The sequence below is a fragment of the Polistes canadensis genome, unplaced genomic scaffold (assembly GCF_001313835.1).
Source record: "Polistes canadensis isolate GaletaPanama2010 unplaced genomic scaffold, ASM131383v1 scaffold_72, whole genome shotgun sequence".
In the NCBI taxonomy this organism is placed as follows: Eukaryota; Metazoa; Arthropoda; class Insecta; order Hymenoptera; family Vespidae; genus Polistes; species Polistes canadensis.
Window position 1 is genome coordinate 303,441 of NW_014569619.1, and position 19,676 is coordinate 323,116.

General features: G+C 27.7%; 6 protein-coding genes across 13 annotated transcripts; 4 read left to right on the forward strand and 2 right to left on the reverse strand.

Annotated features, from left to right (window-relative positions):
- The first annotated feature begins 33 nt into the window (after positions 1 to 33).
- On the forward strand, positions 34 to 1,636 carry LOC106786316 (neuropeptide FF receptor 2). Its single transcript, XM_014747546.1, has 5 exons — positions 34 to 135; positions 213 to 622; positions 699 to 924; positions 992 to 1,194; positions 1,291 to 1,636. Exons 1-5 carry the CDS (start codon positions 34 to 36, stop codon positions 1,583 to 1,585), a joined length of 1,236 nt encoding a protein of 411 aa, XP_014603032.1. The 3' UTR covers positions 1,586 to 1,636.
- An 81-nt stretch (positions 1,637 to 1,717) lies between these two features.
- Positions 1,718 to 13,400, reverse strand: LOC106786338 (tyrosine--tRNA ligase, cytoplasmic). Of its 4 annotated transcripts, XM_014747593.1 has the most exons (9): positions 4,412 to 4,654; positions 3,926 to 4,303; positions 3,480 to 3,868; positions 3,136 to 3,398; positions 2,839 to 3,054; positions 2,555 to 2,746; positions 2,203 to 2,467; positions 1,982 to 2,123; positions 1,718 to 1,902 (listed from the first exon to the last, which is right to left on the reverse strand). In XM_014747593.1, exons 2-9 carry the CDS (start codon positions 3,941 to 3,943, stop codon positions 1,789 to 1,791), a joined length of 1,599 nt encoding a protein of 532 aa, XP_014603079.1. In that variant the 5' UTR covers positions 3,944 to 4,303; positions 4,412 to 4,654; the 3' UTR covers positions 1,718 to 1,788. The 4 variants fall into 4 exon arrangements, with proteins under 4 accessions (XP_014603079.1, XP_014603082.1, XP_014603080.1 ...); XM_014747596.1 differs by lacking the exons at positions 3,926 to 4,303; positions 4,412 to 4,654 and adding an exon at positions 13,334 to 13,400; XM_014747594.1 differs by lacking the exon at positions 3,926 to 4,303 and having other exon boundaries at positions 4,412 to 4,742.
- On the forward strand, positions 4,956 to 8,429 carry LOC106786339. 2 transcript variants are annotated; one of them, XM_014747598.1, is made up of 5 exons: positions 4,956 to 5,141; positions 5,281 to 5,354; positions 6,427 to 6,699; positions 6,879 to 7,265; positions 7,466 to 8,429. In XM_014747598.1, the coding sequence occupies exons 3-5, from the start codon at positions 6,430 to 6,432 to the stop codon at positions 8,252 to 8,254; spliced, it is 1,446 nt and encodes a 481-aa protein (XP_014603084.1). In that variant the 5' UTR covers positions 4,956 to 5,141; positions 5,281 to 5,354; positions 6,427 to 6,429; the 3' UTR covers positions 8,255 to 8,429. The 2 variants fall into 2 exon arrangements, with proteins under 2 accessions (XP_014603084.1, XP_014603083.1); XM_014747597.1 differs by having other exon boundaries at positions 4,956 to 5,354.
- LOC106786337 lies at positions 8,893 to 13,315 on the forward strand. Of its 2 annotated transcripts, none has more exons than XM_014747591.1 (8): positions 8,893 to 9,110; positions 9,196 to 9,410; positions 9,531 to 9,753; positions 9,975 to 10,232; positions 10,348 to 10,714; positions 10,996 to 11,225; positions 11,915 to 12,238; positions 12,343 to 13,315. In XM_014747591.1, exons 2-8 carry the CDS (start codon positions 9,259 to 9,261, stop codon positions 12,646 to 12,648), a joined length of 1,860 nt encoding a protein of 619 aa, XP_014603077.1. In that variant the 5' UTR covers positions 8,893 to 9,110; positions 9,196 to 9,258; the 3' UTR covers positions 12,649 to 13,315. The 2 variants fall into 2 exon arrangements, with proteins under 2 accessions (XP_014603077.1, XP_014603078.1); XM_014747592.1 differs by having other exon boundaries at positions 9,228 to 9,410.
- On the forward strand, positions 13,378 to 15,703 carry LOC106786343 (vesicle transport protein SFT2A). 3 transcript variants are annotated; one of them, XR_001381640.1, is made up of 7 exons: positions 13,378 to 13,809; positions 13,954 to 13,971; positions 14,081 to 14,250; positions 14,435 to 14,552; positions 14,623 to 14,892; positions 15,231 to 15,542; positions 15,632 to 15,703. XR_001381640.1 is itself a non-coding variant. In XM_014747603.1 (5 exons), exons 1-5 carry the CDS (start codon positions 13,741 to 13,743, stop codon positions 14,749 to 14,751), a joined length of 504 nt encoding a protein of 167 aa, XP_014603089.1. In that variant the 5' UTR covers positions 13,378 to 13,740; the 3' UTR covers positions 14,752 to 14,925. The 3 variants fall into 3 exon arrangements, 2 of the variants coding, with proteins under 2 accessions (XP_014603089.1, XP_014603090.1); XM_014747603.1 differs by lacking the exons at positions 15,231 to 15,542; positions 15,632 to 15,703 and having other exon boundaries at positions 14,623 to 14,925; XM_014747604.1 differs by lacking the exons at positions 13,954 to 13,971; positions 15,231 to 15,542; positions 15,632 to 15,703 and having other exon boundaries at positions 13,380 to 13,809; positions 14,623 to 14,925.
- Positions 15,704 to 16,704: 1,001 nt separating this feature from the next.
- Positions 16,705 to 19,005, reverse strand: LOC106786344 (protein translation factor SUI1 homolog). The gene is made up of 3 exons (XM_014747605.1): positions 18,789 to 19,005; positions 18,141 to 18,298; positions 16,705 to 17,463 (listed from the first exon to the last, which is right to left on the reverse strand). Exons 1-3 carry the CDS (start codon positions 18,940 to 18,942, stop codon positions 17,317 to 17,319), a joined length of 459 nt encoding a protein of 152 aa, XP_014603091.1. The 5' UTR covers positions 18,943 to 19,005; the 3' UTR covers positions 16,705 to 17,316.
- Between the last annotated feature and the right edge of the window lie 671 nt (positions 19,006 to 19,676).

A 19,676-nucleotide genomic window follows, 5' to 3' on the forward strand; every position in this document is an offset into this window, starting at 1 on the left:
TATCCTTGTATTATTAATAATATTAATATAAAAATGTTTTTTCATAATGCTTCCAATTTAATTACTTCATTCTTGGATATACAATGGGGTCAACACTTAGGGGAAGAACTTGGACCGACAAATATCAATTCTGAGGTACATTCGTGTGTGTTCAAGTAATATATTAATCTATATATTATTATGTGATGACATAAAGGATTATGGATTCATAGTGGAAAGGAGTTAACACTACGAAGCATCACTTTCCATCCAAAATTTGGATAATAAGACCAACCTGGGAAACGACTCTTAAAATTCTCAGCATTTTACCTATCATTTTTGTGGGTATACTGGCTAATGGTGCACTGATCTATATAATAATCCGTGCTAAATCTTTACATACTACTACAAACCTTCTCATCGTTAACATGGCAATTGCAGATATATGCACATGCATTTTATGTCCTTGGATGTTTCTCTGTATTGATTTATATCAAAATTATATACTTGGACCTATAGGTTGTCGATTAGATGGATTTATAGTGCATGCTTTGACATTAGTCGCAGTATTTAATTTGAGCGTAGTTAGTTATGATCGCTTATCTGCTATTGTCTTAAACTGTTCTAGTAGATTAACAAAAAGGTTACTATTTTTAAATATATATTATATTGATAAGCATATTTTTGTTTTTAAATTATATATATATTATTACATGTAGATCTACACATTTGTTGCTTTATGCGATATGGATTTCTGGTATAGGAGTTGCAACACCATTATGTCTCTTTCGAAGCTATTATGAAAGACAATGGAGTGATTTTCTGGAAACTTATTGTACCGAGAATACTGTAGTGTTGTATCCATATTGGCATGTTTTTGCAGGTTTAACTGTATGGGCACCATTAACTATAATGGCAATATGTTATTCCTCTATTCTCATTAAGGTACTTTATCTGTTTTGTCTCTATCTATAGAAGGAGTATTATTATATTTTTGGTTTTAATTTTTAAGCTAGATAGATTTGAATCACAAGCATTAAGAAGTAAATATCCAATCATAGTACGTTATAAAGGAAAAGTGGCTCGTGCTTTAGGTATTATTGTTTTGGCATTTATTCTTTGTCGGGTACCATTCACAGTATTAATCATTCAAAGAGCACGACTCTTGCAACAACCTTCTAAACCAGGACAAGCAGAATCTATGTATTTTCTTTGGTAAGTACATTTATGTACAACTTTTATAAATAATTTTCATATAACTATAAACAAAGTAATAATTAATTAAAATAAAATAAATAAATTTTTGTTTAGGTATATAAGCAGATATCTTGTTCTCGTTAATGCTGCAATAAATCCTTTATTATATGGCTGCAGTAGTAGTTCTTTGAGAAAAGAATTAGCAATATGTCCTGCCACATCTTGGCTTATTTTTAAACGTAAAAAAAAAATGGAAAAGCAACATAGCAATCAACAGTGTAATTCAGAACCGTTTAATTGTTTGAAACCTCGATCACCTTGTATTCGAGTAAATTATTATCAAAGAAGTATAATACCAAATATTTCCTCAAGAGTTTCTCCAATAAATTTGGATATAAGTCCAAATTAAGATACTCTTATAATCTTGTATTATAATAATAGACTTATAAATCAGTTGATCATTAAGCATTTATATTATTTTTCTTTTATATTATAATAATCATGTATTATAATATTTAATAAAGTAATTAAAAACAGGCAGTTCAATGGATATCATAATTCAATTATAATTCAACAATCAAATGCATATAATAGGAATAATTGTAAAATACATTACTTAATTGGTACGTCCCTGAGAGAGTCTGCAATTATTTTTCCACCATTCGACGTAACCAACAAATTTCCATTCCATGATGCTTCTCCATTTCCATTTACAATGAGATCAACCTATTAAAAATAGAAATATTTCATCAAAATCATATATTTCCTAAGAAATTTATGATTCTACCTTTCAAGTTACAAATACCTGCAACTTTTCCCAAACTTTTTTCTTTGGATTTAAAACGTCATCCGGTGTTCCACTTTCATAACCCTCTATGAAAATTCTATCACCAGGATTACTATTTTCTGGTGGTCTCAAAGGTTCAACTTGCTTTGTTGGCGCATCTCTGAATAAATAGTCAATAATTAATTCAAAATAAGAAAGATTTTTTTATAAAGTATAAAAATATAGAAATAATATCTTACGCAGATGCACAAAGAACCATTCCATGAGATTGTATACCTCTGAGATTAGCCGCTTTAAGATTTGCAAGTACAAGTACCATTCTTTCTTGCATTTCCTCTATAGGAACATAATTTACAAGACCACTGACAATAGTTCTAGGACCGTTATTTTCACCTAAATCTATTTTCTCCACATATAATGAATCGGCATCGGGATGTTTTTTCACATCAACGATCTTTCCAACTCTAATATCCAATCTCGACGGTACTATTTCATCTACCACCTCTATGCATAAACAATAGCAAAAATTTGTTAATAGAAACATATTTAAAAATATAATACTATATGGTCGACTTCAAAGAACTCACTTACTTTGTTTCTGTGGTGGATATGCTTTACTGACAAGAGATTTTAATTTAGGACATGTATCAAATTCTTTTCTAATCGGATCTAAGAGCCTATTTATATATATCTCGGCTGCATTTTTAAGATCACCAGGATGTATTTCTTCCTTTGCGAATGCAGTTTCTAATTCCTCGTATGTAGAAAAAGATATATCTCCACCTATATCAACGTTTGACAATTTTAATACTATAATCTGTTTATTAATACATGCGGTAATAATGTTTTAACAAACATTTACATTTTATACATACCAAAATCTTTGCTTCTCGGTACATTATAAGATTCCCCTTTTTTTAATAAACTAAATATCACATGCTTAGAAAAAGTAAGTATTCCATTATCATTGATATTGCCAGGTTCGCAGAATGCTTTTTTCAACTTCTTTTTAACTGTTGAAGCTCCATCCAGAAGATCAATTTTTGAGTCTTCTTCAGAGGAAGACATTTTAGCACCAGCTAGCCCAGGTACTAAAAGTGAATTTCAAAATATACTTTCTTTTACAAACATTATAAGAATCTACTTTTTTAATAAATTCATTATATACTAACTCATAGGATTCATTAAATGAATACGTTTATCATATCCAAGCATTGGTAAATATTTTTCAGCGAAGGTGAATATCTTTCTTTGATCTATTCCACCAAATTGAGCATCGATATGAAGGTACTCTTCATCCAATGCTTGCAGTCCTGGATATAGCAAACCAGAAAGTAATGGATTTGCAACTTGTTTGACAACTTCTGCACCTGCCTTTTTGGCATCGTGTTCGGTTACAATAGAACTTAATCGATACATATCCAAAGTATATTCCCTAAAAAAATATAATATAAAAATTGTACTTGCATAATAATAAATCTCACACAAATATACAATATATTTTTCTAGTACTAACTTGGATAATTGATAATCCGTTCCTTTAACAAATTTAAGTTTGTCCAAAGGCACGCCAATAGATTTAAGCATAGCTTTGATAATAACTTCATAATATGATGTTCTTAATTCTAAAAGTTCCCAAGGTGCTTTCATATTATCTAAATAAGCATGTAAGTCAGCGAATAAAATAGTAACTTCAGCTCCAGCATTTAAAAAATCAGCTATCTTTAACATTGGTGTAAAGTATCCAATATGAGGTTTGCCGGTAGTAGCAGTACCCCAATAAATTTTAAGATCTCGTTGTTTCAAAATACTTTTTAATTTTTCATCGCCAAGCCATTCTCCTAGATTTCTTGTTATGAGATTATATTTCTCGTTCCAAGTTAGTTCATCCATTTTAGTTATATTCTACATAGAATAAAAACATGTAAATAATTTAGTTAATAAATTAGAAAATCTTAATACCTCAAAGTACTGATGCATGTAATGAGTAAAACTGAGAAAGTATTACATCATATAATGACTACTATTTAATTCATCCAGAAATGGTGTTAAGATGAAACTAGGCTAGACGTAATAGTGTGAGACAAATGCTTCAGGGATTTTCTATGTTTAATAAGGGCTCCATCAGACCTTCAAAGCACCGATTTTTTCGAAATGGTATAAAATTGTAGAACCATACATTACACATAAGCAGTACGACCTAATATTCATTCGTTTCCAAAAAAATGAAGGGGGAAGATTTATATAATTTGTTATATATTAAAAATAAACGACGATGGATTGATAAACCACGTGTAACCGGTAAAGCACGTGTAGTTGCTTGTCAAATATTTAACAGGTCTAAAATTATAATTAAATTGACAATATTATAAATACAAATAAGTAGATATTCTATATTTTTACTAATTAATCAATACTCATCTAACCTACAAACCTATGTATTCTTACCCGTTAGATTATTAACTTCACAGAAAAAGAAATTAAAAAACTCGACACAACATATGTGTGCGACTTAAAGAACCGATTACGCATTACCCCCACTTTTTTTCATTTTCCTATTCATCCCCTTCCTATACGAGCTACTGTCGAACGTTTGTTGCTGTGGTTTTGCATTGGTTATGCCTGACAAGAATATCTCGAACAAAAGATATATCTACTTATTCTATTTTTTAAATAAATAACAATGTAAAATATTTATAAAATAAGCCTATTCAAATAGAAATAATTGAATTGAAAATTTGTATATTTTGATAAATTCGATATGAATTCAGAGTCATCTAGTTGCAAATTATATAAGTATGCGGAATCATAATTTTTAAATGCACTTTTTTAAAAACAAGAATAGAATAATTTGTTTTTAAATCAAAATAATCGATTGATAAGTAGTTTTATTTGTTTATATAGGTATAATTTGTTATCCACACGCGATAATGAACTTTTGACAAAATTTGTAGCGATATTGAGAAAGGAATGATTCAAATAGGAAAAGAAAAAAAAATCGACAGGATGTGAGGATTTCGAGATAAATCAAACGAACCGATTCGTTTAAAAGTGAGCGTCCTAGATTCATAGGCTATATCGTAATATTTCCACCTTCCTTCGACACTACTTCTTGAAAGAGTACCGAAAAGAAAGGAAGTCAATGTTTGCCATTTGGTTTTCTTTGGAAGACATCTCAGTGCGTATCCACAGCCACTTTCATTGTTCTTTTATCTGTCTTGGCTTCAACAAGACATTTAACTTCATTCTAACTATCGCTGACTTCTTACCGTCTGCTTCAAATATATCTCGAATTTTTTTATTTGCGTTACCAAAAGAGAGCAAGAAAAAGACGGAGAGATTTTTTCATTGGTGATTTTAAAGAGAAAGTTAATCTGGGAGATTCGATAGAGTAAGTATACTATTTCTATATAATTTTTAAGATAAGTATTTGAAGAAATAAAAAATAAAAAACAGTGAATTGAATTTCTAGAAATATCATAGTAATGTTTTATATTGTAATGCAACATAGTTATAATTTTTGGATGTAATCACATTTTTATTTTTTAATTGAGAAATAGAAAATTCTTTCAATTTCGAAAATTTTGAATATTATCAGATATAATTATCGAACCGCGTAAGTATTAGTAACAATTGACAATGAGATTTCACTTTGATTGGCGTAAGATCTTTTAAATTCTCGTATTCTAACGAAACAGATAAATTACTTATTTGCATATTCATGAATAGAGTCTTTTACCAATCGAATGCAATCTTTTGATTTCTAAATGGCGCCAATACGAAAGTCGACCGAGAATGACCGAAGGTAGCCGAACATATTTAAATAAAAACACGTGACTATTTAGTTATTTTTTCAAATTATTATACGAAGAAAATAAAAAGAATAAGGATAATGACTAGGTAAATAAATAATTTTCGAGGTCTTTCCACACAAATGAAAAGACAAACATCTCTCGAAATCGTTTCCTAGTTTCACCGACTCTCGCTGAAATAGACGGAAGGAAGACGAATTCATGCTCTGTTTAAGAAGTACGGGTTCACCGAGTTTCTACACAGGATATTATATAGATGTATATGTTCAGATATGCCGAGATAGTTTTAGGACTCGGAAATATTTATTTTTTGTCTCTTTACAGTTTTTTTTTTTAGACTTTACAGTCTCTTTATTATTTGTTTCATCGATTAAAAATTGTCTTTCTTTAGTTGTCTTTTTAATTAACAAATTTTTGTTTTCTCACAAATATCTATTTTGACTCTTCAATTAAAAAATTTCTCTTTTTTTTTTTTTTTACAAATATTTATTATTTTATGAATACTTTTAACTAATTTATTAGTTTATACAATAGGGGGAGGGGTACAAAATACAATTTTTATCATAATACATAATTATTGAAGTTTACCTCAAAAATTCTTTAATCCTTTAAGTTAACAAAAAAATGATCTTTTTTAAATGAATTCATTAGGTTATGCCATCATACACAATCAAACCTTGGACATTGTCGTTGTTAACGTTAATATTCATTACGTTCGATTGGACAAGTTCGGAAAGTGGTACAACAATTGGAAACAGAGATGGTTGTGGTGATAGATTGGAACGTGCTTTGGATGCACTTCAAAGAGATTCGAATAGACGAAGAAATAGACTACAAGAAGAAGGAGAAGGTCGTGAACCAAATTACCAAGAAGAATTACAATCCGCACCATTGGCAATGACGATTTCACGAATTGCAGTAAAGGTATATGATTTTTATTAAAAGATTATAAATAATAATATTATGTATTTTATTTTATATTATAAGACCAAAGGGCAAATACAAATTATTTATTGTTATAATTTATTTGCTTAATATATATTTTAATTTATAATATTTATATTATATATAATAATAATAATAAACACGCGTAATTATATTAGTTTCCACAGAATGCAAGAAGTCGAGCAAGTTCATGGGCAAGAGTTGAAACATGTTATTTTGAGCCTTCGAGTAATTCATTAAAAACCAGAGTAACATTCAATGATTTATCTATATCAGGAACAGTGTCATTATTGATGAGAGAAGAACGGCGATCTCATATACCTTTGGAATCATGTAGAATGACTTTACGATTGAGACAAGCTGGTATCGATATTTTCACTGGTACAATTGCCAGAGCTCGTGGACAAATGCGTATACGTACAGAATCAAGCTTTTTAGAGCCAAGATTTGCTTCACTTTACGCTTATGGATGTCATCCCAATCGTCATGAGAAAGAGCTTAAAAGACAGGACAAGTGGCCACCTTATTATCCTCCTCGTGATGACGTAATTAAATATTATAAATGATGCTTAATTAAAAAATTAAATGTATTTTATATAAGATAGGTCTTAAAAGTTGCTAACTAGGTTGTATTAATCAATTACTTTTGAATCTAATTTTGATTTTTGCAAATTGTAAAACTAAAAATTAAAGTAATTAGAAAACTAAAAAATCCTATAAAAAGATAATTAATTTTATTTTCTAGCTTCCTGTACTATTGGCTGAGCCACGTCGCTTATTCACCGTATCCGAAGACGCAGATTTATTAATAGCAAACGAAAGTCGAGTTGCACGTACTTCAAGTACACCAATAAGAAACTTAGGTACCTGGAGAAATAATTTTTGGATAACTAAATCAGCAGTAGTACGTCGAAGGAGAGGAATTAAGAAACGTAATACGAACGATGTAACAATGATGGTGACTATGAAGAAAGATAAAAAAGATCATTTTCCCGAAGATCATCAAGGATCTAAATCAATGGAAATCGAGATAACACCGGGTGATTTTGTAACTGCATTGGTCAATGATAAAAAACTTTCCCAAGCTAAAAAGGAATCAATGATGGTCAATGAATCAACTGCAGAAACAATGACGACTACTATTAATCTTCTAGATCGTTCTGTAAATTTGTTAAAAAACGATAGTGTCGATGATGATTGTCAAGAAAAAAAATCTAATTTCAAAAGGGAATACAATTTTCATGAATCACCAACAAGAATTGAATCTAGAGAGACTCTTTTGTTGGATGAAAATCTTTATGATATATTTATTCCTAATTTTAATGATAATGATGATGATAACGTTAGTAATAACGATGAGGATCAAGGTAATAATCGAAGTTGGCAATCGAAAGAAAATATTGCTAGAGAAATGGAAGATATTTTTCTTCGTGGTGCTAGTAAAACATTGACAAGTTACATCGAACGACAATTACATCCTGCTATCAAGGAAGCTCTTATGATTTCTATGGGATATACCATTAGTTATGGATAGATTATAGATAGATTAATAGATCAAATTAGGGATGTATAATTAATTAATATTATTAGTAACAAATGCATTATTATTTTTGTCTTGGAAATTCAGATACTTTATATCTATGTTGTATTTATTTATTTATTGAATATAAAATAAGAGTTAGGCTTATGAAATATCTTATTTATTAATTAAAAACGGAGTAGATTACAATTATCATCATTATTTTTTATTTGTTTCTTGTTAAATTATATATAGTAAATAAATAAAATATATAGAATATAGTATAATATATGTTGTATTATAATTAAGTAAAAACAATATATATTTGCTAATTATAAAAAGTACATGAATGTGTTCTTCAATCCATAATGGAATTACTTTCACTAAAAAAAAAAAACATTAATTCAAAAATATATATAATTTTCAAAACAAAAATTCTCTCTCTCTCTATATCAAATATAATTCGTAATATTTTATATGGATCACCACTCTATACTGTAAATTGAAATATAAAGTGCGCATGCGAACAAGTTGATTGACTAATTTCGTTCGTAACTATTTCAACGAAAAGCGCATGTCAAACAAATTCTTTATCTATTTATCAATCTAAATCGATTATTTTAAAAAGATGACACTCTGCATTTTGTTTTATATATATATATACGGATATGTTTGAGAACATTCGTAATAATAATAAGCGAAAAGTGTTACGACTAGTTTACGGTCATCAACGATCTATTCTTTAGGTCCACAATGTAATTAAGAAACACCATTACTGTGTTGTATACCGTAAAGATAGGAAAACAGAACTCATTGTTAGAAAACCAAGACAAATATTTAATCGAAAAATAGAAAGAACTATAGCTTCTAGGTATGTAAATTACTTTAATATTTAAGAAAATTAAATTTAAAACCAATTAAATATCGAACATGAACGATATAATATTTATTTTTAGATAAATACATTTTTATTATTTTTTTTATTAAGAGATTATTACAATAAGAAAAACATATTGAACATGAGTGATAATATAACATCGAAACCAAGAAATTTCTTCAGAAGAGGAAAAGTTGAAGATGCATTTCGTTTATCTAATCAAATTCGAAAAAGAACATCGATTAAACGAAGTAGTCAAGCTAATATCGATTCTCGTCGTCGTAATTTGATCAGGTAAAAATAAGAAAAATAAAACAATAGTTAAATAAATTGTAAAAATATCGATGGTTTTATTCGATTTCTTTTTTTCTAAATAATCCTTTTATTATTTTTTTTTTTTTTTCGAATTTTAAGGACACGTTATTATTTCACCAGTGGTCATGAACATTTAGGAGAAGCTAGAAACGTTAATACTGAACAATCACCATTCGAATTTCCATCATGTTCTCATATGTTTCCTTATTTTCAATTTTGGAAGGCTCAAAGACGTAAAACTATTGAAGCTCGACGTATAGCAAGTTATAAAAAATATGAGAGTACTTTACATACGCACAATGATATTTTTAAAAGATTGCGAGTGAGTTATCATTAATGTTATTAACATTTTAGCTATAATATACTTAAGAGTAGAAGACCATTTAGAAAACCGAAAATGTTCTCCTTCGAAAATTTTTTGTTCAAATAAGCATTGTCTGACCTTATTAAAACTTCGTAATTTTTTTACTATTATTGATATCTACATTAAAATTTTTCAAATTCTTATAATTAAAGTAATATTAATTAATATTTAACATATAGGTGGACGTGGCGGCGGAAAAAGAAGAAAAAAAGAAACACAAAGAATTAAAAGATGCATTTGCGATAACTGATGTTAATCCGGAATACTTCATCGAAACTACTGAACGTTTAGTAAAAGAAAAATTTTCTCTTCGTCAATACATCAATGATCTTCGAGAAATTTTAAGAACCAAATTACTTGTCGGTGAACAACGTGATCTTTGTATTCATATAGAACAACAATTCGATGAGGAAATAAGAAGATTAAATAAAATCAAAGTAAAAAATTAAAAAAATAATATGAATTATCTATTACAATTTTCATTAAATTTTATATAAATTCATCAAAATTAAGAAAATAAAAAAGTAATACAAAACTACATTTTTTTTTAAGCGCCAATATCGCACATACGTTAATGGTTTTGAAGATTTTTTATCAAAGGATCACGAAAAAAGTATGATTATTTTAGAAGAAGCCGAAAAAGAATTGAAATTGACTTTGACGATAAATGAAAAGAGAACTTCTTTGATGAAGGAATATGGTCAGATTAGATTAGACTTGTATTATTGGGAAGAACGTTGGAGATTGGCAAAAACATGTCAAAAGTTTCTATTTCAAATTTCACCAATATCATGGAGAAACGAATATGATTGGATTTATCGTTCACAATCAAGAGAAAGTATATTTTCTGCAACTACTGATGACATTTTTGGACGTTTTAAGATAGCCGAAGAAACAGCGTCTCTTGATTGTTTATTAAGTATTTAATATATTTAAATATATATTTATATTTTCCACCTAAAGAATTTTTAAAAATTCTAATGTCGAAATATTTAATCAGTGTTTACCTTTTTATATTTAATATAAATTTCCTTAGTAATTCAGCTTAATTTTACTGAATAACAAAAATGTTTACGATATATATAGATGATATAATACTGTATATTATTTTATCTATTTTCCCTACTTTATGATTTTGTAGATACAATTAATTTGACAAATAAGCAACTTATATAATATATAATTTATTATTGTTCATAGGAATGTTCGAAGAAGATTTAATGGGAGCAGGTCCTACTAAACTTTATTTCGAGGATCCTTTCGATCTGTTACATGTATTTGAAGCAATAGAGACACAAAATTTAAATGCTTTGATACATTTGGAATCATTGGTAGCACCTATAGGTGAAATGTTATTAACGATTACAGAAGCTGAAGATCGAATGAAACATGAGTTTGATGAGATTACTGCTAGTATTGAAGAATTGGAAGTAGGTATATAACGAAAAACAATAGATGATGATGAAAGTAGTGCCTTCCATTTTATTTCTTCAATTCTTTTTTTGGCATATGGTGAGTAACAAGAGTATTCATACTTGCTCTTACTGTAAATTTTAAATAATCGATATTTGTTTGTAATGTAAAGCTTCAAAATTCTATTCAAAAGAAACCTATTTTAAAATTATTAAACTTTCATATAAATTTTATATTATATTTATACAAGAGTATTTTTATACCTACTTAGGATATAATAAAAATACAATTATTTTTTTCTGTAAATAGTACTTGGTTGACCCTTCTTTCCATCTTATAATACTTTTGAAACGATTAAACATATTTTGTGAAACCAATTTTCTAATCATTTAAGTGAAATTATATTTCTCTAAAATTATCTTAAATTGACAGTATGGGTACGAATACTCCTCTGATACTTACTGTTTATTTAATATATGCTATTAATAATACGTATATATACAGTATTTATATTTATATTTATTATGCGAGAGATAATAAAATTGTACAAAATATGTTGAAAGAAAATGACGAAATAATGGAATGGAAACCTCTACCATCATGATTGAATCATCATGATTGTTTCTAATCACACATGCGTTTCATTCATTGAATGATAGTATCAACAAATAAATCATGATTCTTTTTCTAATATCTTTTAATCTAGGATTCGATTCATAAAACAGAGGAGAGAGCAACGAATTTGCAAGAATACGCTAATTACCTTTTGCAAGGTGTATTTCGTGATTTGGTATGTTCGGAAGATGTTCTTTGTGTGTATGTCTTAATCGAAGACGCATATGAAACTTGCATAGCACCTAACGATGCTAAACTCAATAGTTTCACTATGATGAAGCTGATAGAAAAAACTCATGAGGAACTCAATTTAGAATTAGATACGTTACCTCATAAAGTAGTTAGAAAATGTGAGAGAGAGGGTTTCAAACAAGAATCTAAAGCTATCAAAGAAGCTGAAGATGCTGCTAGAAAGGTTACAATCTTTTTAATATATATTTTACATTGTATAATATTATCTTCTTCTCTCTATTCTGTAAATAAACCTAATCATCCGGTTTTCTTTCTTTTTTATTCTAGTTCGAACTAATGCATCAATTATTAGATGCATTAACCCGTATCATGCAGATGCCTATAATAAGTAAACGACAATTAAAATGGCGTTCTACACCAATTTATGAGAAAATGGAAAAGGTAGCTTCTTATGTCGAACCAACGGAAGAAGAAATGCAATATTTAACTTTCTTTACAAATTATTGTAAACATGAAGACTTTACAAAATATCAATCTAAATTTCCCGATGATTTTGATCTAACATTTCAGACCAAAGAAAAACAAATTTATAAAGAAACCTCAGAAGTGATAATCAATGAAACTATAGAATAATGTTGATAAAAATTTAACGAATATAAAGTGCATGTGTATTTTTTGTAATCTATTTACTACTATGAGATTATTTAAATCATCTATACTGAAAAACATTCATCAGACATTTCTCATTCCACGTATGCATAATGTTTTTTCTTGTGAAAAGTTTGCTTGAATTGAAAAGAAAAATAATAAAATCCGTTCAATTCATGGATAAATTACGAGATTTACATCGATCTACACAATTTCTTTTACGTAATAAATCACAATGTGTTTACACACATAATAAGTAATAAATCACACCCTTTTATCACTGTTAAACTAGATTACCTACTGTCCACTTTCATCACTTTGTTAAACTAACATCTAACCTAAATGTACTTACATATTTATTATTGATTTTACCTTTGTAACGATTTCTATAAAATTAACATTTTCTTTGAGGATTACTCGATCGTTTTTAAATACGATGTGACAATTTGCGATTTATCTCCACAGTGATATTAAAACGAAAAATATGATAATGTATTGACAACTAGCAATGTTTACAAATCTTTCTTATATAGACTTCAAATCTGATAATAAATAATGTCGTTTTTTAAAGGTTATGTTGTCTAGATTTTAATGAAACGTTTTTACAAACGTATGAAATAAAAAAAAACAATTATTACTACATTATATATGTACGTGTATGTTTGCTTACGTTTACTCGTACAGTAAAGAGGGCGTCTGCTAAGATAATCTGTCAGAGTTAACAAATGTGTGCTGCGAAAAAAGTAGTAGGGAGTTTGAAGATTCGTGGAATTTTGTGATATGCTACTACGTATTTAAAATAATTCCTTATGTTTTATATTTAATTTTTGATAAATAATTCTTTCCTTTTTATCCCTTAAGTTTAATTCATTCCAAGGAGTAAAAAACATAAGTTAACAGTATTTTCATTTATTTTTTCTTACGTTTTTTCATATGCATACGCGTGAAATGTGATACATCAAATGTTAATGGTTTGCTAAGATCAAAAAACTAATTATAATAACACTCTTAGAAACAGTTATCTTTTAATGTGTGAATTGAAGCATAGTTAAATTATTCGATATCTTATTAATAATCATGGATAAATTAAGAAGAGCTTTGAGCGGTAAAGAGGAGTGCGATGAGGAAAGTGGTATCATTGCACAGGTAATGATATAAACTTGTTTGTTTCATTAATAAATATTAATTTTAAGAATATACTTCCTATTTTATATATATAAATATATATACAATTATTTACATGATAATAAAATATTTATTTTATTACTTGCTTACAATTTCTAACTAAAGGCTGATGTTAATTTCGTGGTGAGTAGGTCTTGTCAAAAGATTAATATCATCATGATGTGAAAACTTATGTTATTATTCCCATATAAGCTTAGAATATAAAATAATATTAATTATTTAATTTTTGTAGGTTATGGATCAAACAACACTGAGTTGGTCGACACGCATAAAAGGTTTCGCTATTTGTTTTGTCATAGGCATTCTTTGTTCTTTTCTTGGATCATTTGCCTTATTTTTAAGAAGAGGACTCACAATATTTGCGATATTTTACACATTAGGAAATATCATTTCACTAGCAAGGTAGCGATTATTCTATGTTAGATTAGAAATACATATATAATTTTTATTTTTTTAAATATCATAGCACAGCTTGCGTTGCAACAAAATATTGCTATGTGTTTTTGTTTAAAAACATTCTGCTTTAATTCATCTATCTCTTGGAAATATTATCACAGTCTTCTTTAATAGATAATTTTCTTTGTAGTACTTGTTTTTTGATGGGTCCTGTAAATCAATTAAAAAAAATGTTTGCTGCGACAAGAATTATTGCTACTATTTTAGTATTCGTATCAATTGGTATGACATTATTTGCAGCTTTACACGTAAGTAGCATATATATATGATATTCAATTATTGGAATGATTATATAACCAAATTTTTCTTATGTTTTAGTTAAACAATCCTGGTTTGGCTCTTATATTTATCATTATTCAATCTATAGCAATGACTTGGTATTCCTTATCATATATACCATATGCACGAGATGCTGTAAAGAAAACTGTTGAATCTTGTATAACGTAAACATATATCGCTTGGAAAGAAAAAAGAAATATTGAATACCATTGTATTAATCATATTTATAAAAATCTAAAACTTTTGTACATATTCTTTGAGTGTATCATGTTTGATATATTTTTAAAAATCAGAATGCTGTTATATAAGGTATTATAAATATATTGATGAAGTGCGCACACATTTATCTACGTGACAATTTAATACAAATTTATATATATAACGTGTTTCTCTCTCTCTCACGATTATAAGATAATAATGTTCGATATATTTAAAAATATTTTTCTATTCTTATAATGTGTAAATTATATCCACATTTATCTCAACAATATAATTTTAATATAACAAACTTTTTTTACAGAATTATTCTCTCTTGGACATGAAAATATATAGTCTATAAAAATACATTGAAAATTTTTCGAGTGATTTCAAGATCAAATCTCTCTATTATTTACGTATATTAAATATTTAATTTGTTTAAATTGCAGTATTAATTTATTACTATGAAGTTAAACAAGGGAAAAAAATATCAATTAAAATTGAAACGACGTTTCCCATCAAATCGGAAACCATAAGCGGCACTATTAGGTGCATCTACTAAAGCTGGATTTCTGTAAAGATGAAAAGTTCCATGAAGGTGTGCTGGTCTCGCAGCATTTTGTTCTTCAGCTTCTTTTCCTTTTAAATAAAATGCTTCAAATTGACCACCAGATAATAAGATATTTTTTAAAGATTTATCGTCTGGATCATAGGCAAATGCTTGGATCGTCAGACAACTGAAAAACCAAATGATCTATGAGGTTTGTATTATCAATAAATGTTATATTGATTAAGAATTAAAACGTGAAAATTAAAGAAAATATACTAACTATCAACTTCATAACTTCAGGTCCTTTGTTAAACTCGTTCCAAAAATATTGCAGAGAGAATAAAATTATATATATTCTTGTTTATAATATTTAAATGTTCTGCAATGATAATTTTATTACCTTAATAATATATTGTAGCAAAAAAATAATTATTTTTTATAATCAAATGAATTTTAACACAATCGTGTATTAATAATTAATTATAGATCATTAGTGTCTCTTTATAAAATACTTACATACGTTCGTTTAATATTTGTAACGAGATGTGTTAACGATCGAACGAACTGCCATAGTAAAAGTGAAAGTCGTGTCCTCGATTATTGTATACGGATAACAACGTCGAAAAACGTTTCTATTCGTATTTATATATTTTCACTCTATAAGTATTTGTTTTCCATAATATTTTCACAATATAAGTATTCGGTTTAAACAAAAGTATACTTTTTTTTTTTATGATTTTGATAAAACACTTTCTTTTGAATAAGGTAAGAATTAATTCATTATAACAATAAAATATATTAATTTAAGCTAAAGATATAAAAAAAGCATGATTTTATATATTGAGTATATTTTGAAGAATATAGTTAAAAAAAAAAGATTAATGTAAAATTAAAATTTATAAACAGGAGAGGAGTTAAAATTACAAACAAATTATTAGGTATTAACACAACTTTGTTGTATATTGAAGTTAATTGTTCTAAATACTTATGTGTAATAGATACAATTTACACCGTCTCATAATTATTGCGAAGGTGTTACAAATTAGTAGTAGTAGTAGTATGGTCAACAAAAAATAAGATAAATCTATGCATAAACTCATCAAGTCAAATTACTATTTATTTATTTTAGAGAACAGCCACACATTTTTTTATTGTGAACAATAAATTTTCGTCAATTACCGCATTAGAAAGAATGTAAAATATAAAGTATACATATAACATTCGAAACAACACATTGTTACAATAAAATTTATTTTTTAATAAATGAGAAAAAGAAAGAGAAAGAAAACAAAAATAGAAAAGAACAAAAGAAAAAACATGAAAAAATAGAAAGGAAAGAAAAATATTAATTTTTTTCAATCTTTTTTTTTTTATATAAACCAGAGGCACAAGATTAAAATGAGATGATGACACCAAGAGGGCAAACTTAAAGTTTGCTTTTTTCCTAATATATATAATATAAACCAACGCATTCTCGCGAATTACATAAACAGATAAGCCAATGTTGAAGCCTAAGGCAACAACACTTCTCAATCTCTCTCTGAACACGTCTATAGCGCCCAGATACATACTATCTATTACTGAACCAAACCATCTGTTGCTATTTTTGTCTATCCTTTGTATACTTATCTTCTCAAAATTCTACTATTATCACTATTATTTTAAGCGTGACACCTTCATTGGATTATCTAACATAAAGCGGTAAAATATTGCTTCCTAAAATCTTAGAAAAAACGTCTGATTAGAATATTGTACCTATACCTCTTTCTCTCTTCTCGGTACTCTGTGTTATATAGTTTTTTTTACTATTATTATTTATTTATGTTTTTTTTTTTATTGAAATATATATGTGTATATAATAAGGTATCCCACGAAGTATCAACAAGTGTGATAGTGACTGATACAGATAATTTAAGATGATAAGGTATTATTATATATTGATGAATGTGGAATTGCCTTATATAGTGGCATGAGTGGTTTGTCGATTAAAAACCATGGACTTTGAGTTGGTCAGGTTTGGCCAGACCTGACTTTGTTAACCACTGGCATATATTTTCTCGCTGGTCCCCCTGCAGCTGCAGCACCTCCCCGTACTCTGGGTGTTCAATTACTGTCCCATTGCAGGCAAACTCCTACAAAATAAGATTATATCCACATATTTTTATCTTTTTATTTTCTCCTCATAATTTTATCAATTTCGTTCTTTCATGATTCATCGAGTTTCATCAAGCGAGTATTAATTAGTATGCAAGTGTTGTAAGTATTATAAAGAGAACGTATATATTTTTAACCTACTATTCATTTTAAAATTAAAAAAAGAAAAAGAAATCTAAAATTTTGTATTTCATTATTTATATTATATAAGATTATTCTTTATCTGTTTATTTATATATATGACTTGCAAAAATTAATGTAATAGTATTTCACGAATCACCTTAAATAATAACTGTACAAATATCAATATTAAAAAATCAAACTATCATCAGAGAAGAATCAGAATACAGAATAACTATAAAATTAATTGAAACCAACATTTATTCATACCTAAATATCAGCCACACATCTGCATTTAAAAATTATTAGTACAAATACCTTCTATGCATAATATCAATATGTTAAATAAAAATTGAAAGTCCTTTTATAAATTAAAAGTTATACGATAAAAATAAAATTAATTTACGTTCTTACTGGCAGCTGTCAGTTTCCAAGGTTTATTTGCATTCTATTAATAGCGTGTTGCAAAAGTTAAAAAGAGAACGACTTCATAAAGATAAATACCAAACAAATAGGTGGATTAAATAATATTTACCTTTTTACATGCTCGAACTATTTTTCTCAAGTCATATTCAGAAGAAAGCCCCTGTACCGTTGTTAAGGTCTTACGACCATTTCTCTGTTGTATCCTTATATGCACGAGACCGTCTTGGACATCATCATCTGAACCCTTGATTGCATCTGCAAAGGGGTCTAGAAAAAAAATATATATATGTATATGTATATATAAACGTAAATATATACATTACATTATAGTTTATCAATCTTGACAGATAAAATCTCTTCAAATAAAGATCATTTTTGTTATCTCGTATCAAAATGGTGTACACACAGTTGTGATTTTATATATACACGTATATATGCATAAATGTATACACACATATACATATACATCTTTTTGCCTGAAATTACTTAAGGAATTTTTACAATTCTTTTTTCTTATCTCCTTTTAAAGTTCAACGATAAAATAACAAAGAGAAAAAGAAAAAATAAATAAATAAATGAAAAGATAATAAAAAAAAAAGAGGAAGATAGAAAATGAAGGTATGAAAATACTTCATGAAAATGGACACGATTGCACACTATGATGCAAAGACGCTATCATCGCCATTTTGTCGTATCTATCTTGTCGAACCAGCAAGGTACATAGAAATATTTGTAGTATGAAAAATGTTATATTTACCGAATGTGTTGAGATTCTGGATGGACATACGACAAACAAAATATATCCCTCGGAGATATAGAACTGCAAATTGCAAGTGCAGTTGAAGAAAATGACGGATGACGTAGGATAACTGTGACACTGCGCAAGGATACTGCTTAAAGCCCAAAAACATTCTACGGAGGAGCCTGAATCAAACCGGAAGTTAGTTCCATTTGTCATGGAACCCCGATGGGTGGGGTTGCGCCTGCGTTCTTCTATTCACCCAGCATTTGCCGCATGATCAAAGAAACTCTTTGCCTGATTGGTCCAACATAATTTGACATACTTAGAACTATGTTTCTTTCAAAATATTACTTTCATAACTTTGTTTTTTTCTTTTTCTCTCTTTGTCTCTTTCTCTTTCTCTTTCTCTTTCTCTTTCTCTTTTTCGAACAAATTTTTATAACATTTATTTAAATACTTAGAATTTTTTTTAGCTTATGAAACATAAAAAATAAATTAAATATCGGATTCGGGTACTTTTTCATTGGAAACGATGCATAATAGATTAGGAATTTGGATTAACTTATTTGTGTTTTGTTCTTTTTTTAATAATTTAGGAATAGACAATTAACAAATTTTATTTGAATTAGATCTGTTATCGTTTCTAATGATTTTATTCGAAATATATTAGGGAATCCATAAAAATTCAAAGTAATTGACGCTAATTAATATTAATGCAAATGTTTATAACATTAAAAAGAGAATCTATATTTTTTCTTATTCTTAATACGATAATATAGGACAATTAACATATAGACTTTTAGATTTATAAAATTTGTAACATTTAGTCATCATTAACCAAATTTTAATTATTTAATTTAATATTGCTTATTCAAAAATTTAAATATAGACATGAAATCATAA

What these genes read in the sequence shown, in the direction of transcription:
- LOC106786316 (XM_014747546.1), top strand. Translation starts at nt 34, where the DNA reads ATGTTTTTTCATAATGCTTCCAATTTAATTACTTCATTCTTGGATATA. An exon ending in ATTCCTCTATTCTCATTAAG is followed by an intron (nt 925 to 991) that starts GTACTTTATCTG and finishes TTAATTTTTAAG; the next exon opens with CTAGATAGATTTGAATCACA. An exon ending in GAATCTATGTATTTTCTTTG is followed by an intron (nt 1,195 to 1,290) that starts GTAAGTACATTT and finishes ATTTTTGTTTAG; the next exon opens with GTATATAAGCAGATATCTTG.
- LOC106786338 (XM_014747593.1), bottom strand. An exon ending in ACCGAGAAGCAAAGATTTTG is followed by an intron (nt 2,747 to 2,838) that starts GTATGTATAAAA and finishes ACGTTGATATAG; the next exon opens with GTGGAGATATATCTTTTTCT. An exon ending in AAGTTTGGGAAAAGTTGCAG is followed by an intron (nt 1,903 to 1,981) that starts GTATTTGTAACT and finishes TATTTTTAATAG; the next exon opens with GTTGATCTCATTGTAAATGG.
- LOC106786339 (XM_014747597.1), top strand. Translation starts at nt 6,430, where the DNA reads ATGCCATCATACACAATCAAACCTTGGACATTGTCGTTGTTAACGTTA. An exon ending in TTTCACGAATTGCAGTAAAG is followed by an intron (nt 6,700 to 6,878) that starts GTATATGATTTT and finishes TAATTATATTAG; the next exon opens with TTTCCACAGAATGCAAGAAG. An exon ending in ATTATCCTCCTCGTGATGAC is followed by an intron (nt 7,266 to 7,465) that starts GTAATTAAATAT and finishes TTTATTTTCTAG; the next exon opens with CTTCCTGTACTATTGGCTGA.
- LOC106786337 (XM_014747591.1), top strand. Translation starts at nt 9,259, where the DNA reads ATGAGTGATAATATAACATCGAAACCAAGAAATTTCTTCAGAAGAGGA. An exon ending in CGTCGTCGTAATTTGATCAG is followed by an intron (nt 9,411 to 9,530) that starts GTAAAAATAAGA and finishes TCGAATTTTAAG; the next exon opens with GACACGTTATTATTTCACCA. An exon ending in CTGAAGATGCTGCTAGAAAG is followed by an intron (nt 12,239 to 12,342) that starts GTTACAATCTTT and finishes TTTTTATTCTAG; the next exon opens with TTCGAACTAATGCATCAATT.
- LOC106786343 (XM_014747603.1), top strand. Translation starts at nt 13,741, where the DNA reads ATGGATAAATTAAGAAGAGCTTTGAGCGGTAAAGAGGAGTGCGATGAG. An exon ending in AATATCATTTCACTAGCAAG is followed by an intron (nt 14,251 to 14,434) that starts GTAGCGATTATT and finishes TTTTCTTTGTAG; the next exon opens with TACTTGTTTTTTGATGGGTC. An exon ending in CATTATTTGCAGCTTTACAC is followed by an intron (nt 14,553 to 14,622) that starts GTAAGTAGCATA and finishes CTTATGTTTTAG; the next exon opens with TTAAACAATCCTGGTTTGGC.
- LOC106786344 (XM_014747605.1), bottom strand. Translation starts at nt 18,942, where the DNA reads ATGTTTTTGGGCTTTAAGCAGTATCCTTGCGCAGTGTCACAGTTATCC. An exon ending in CCAGAATCTCAACACATTCG is followed by an intron (nt 18,299 to 18,788) that starts GTAAATATAACA and finishes TTTTTTTTCTAG; the next exon opens with ACCCCTTTGCAGATGCAATC. An exon ending in TAGTTCGAGCATGTAAAAAG is followed by an intron (nt 17,464 to 18,140) that starts GTAAATATTATT and finishes CTTATTTTGTAG; the next exon opens with GAGTTTGCCTGCAATGGGAC.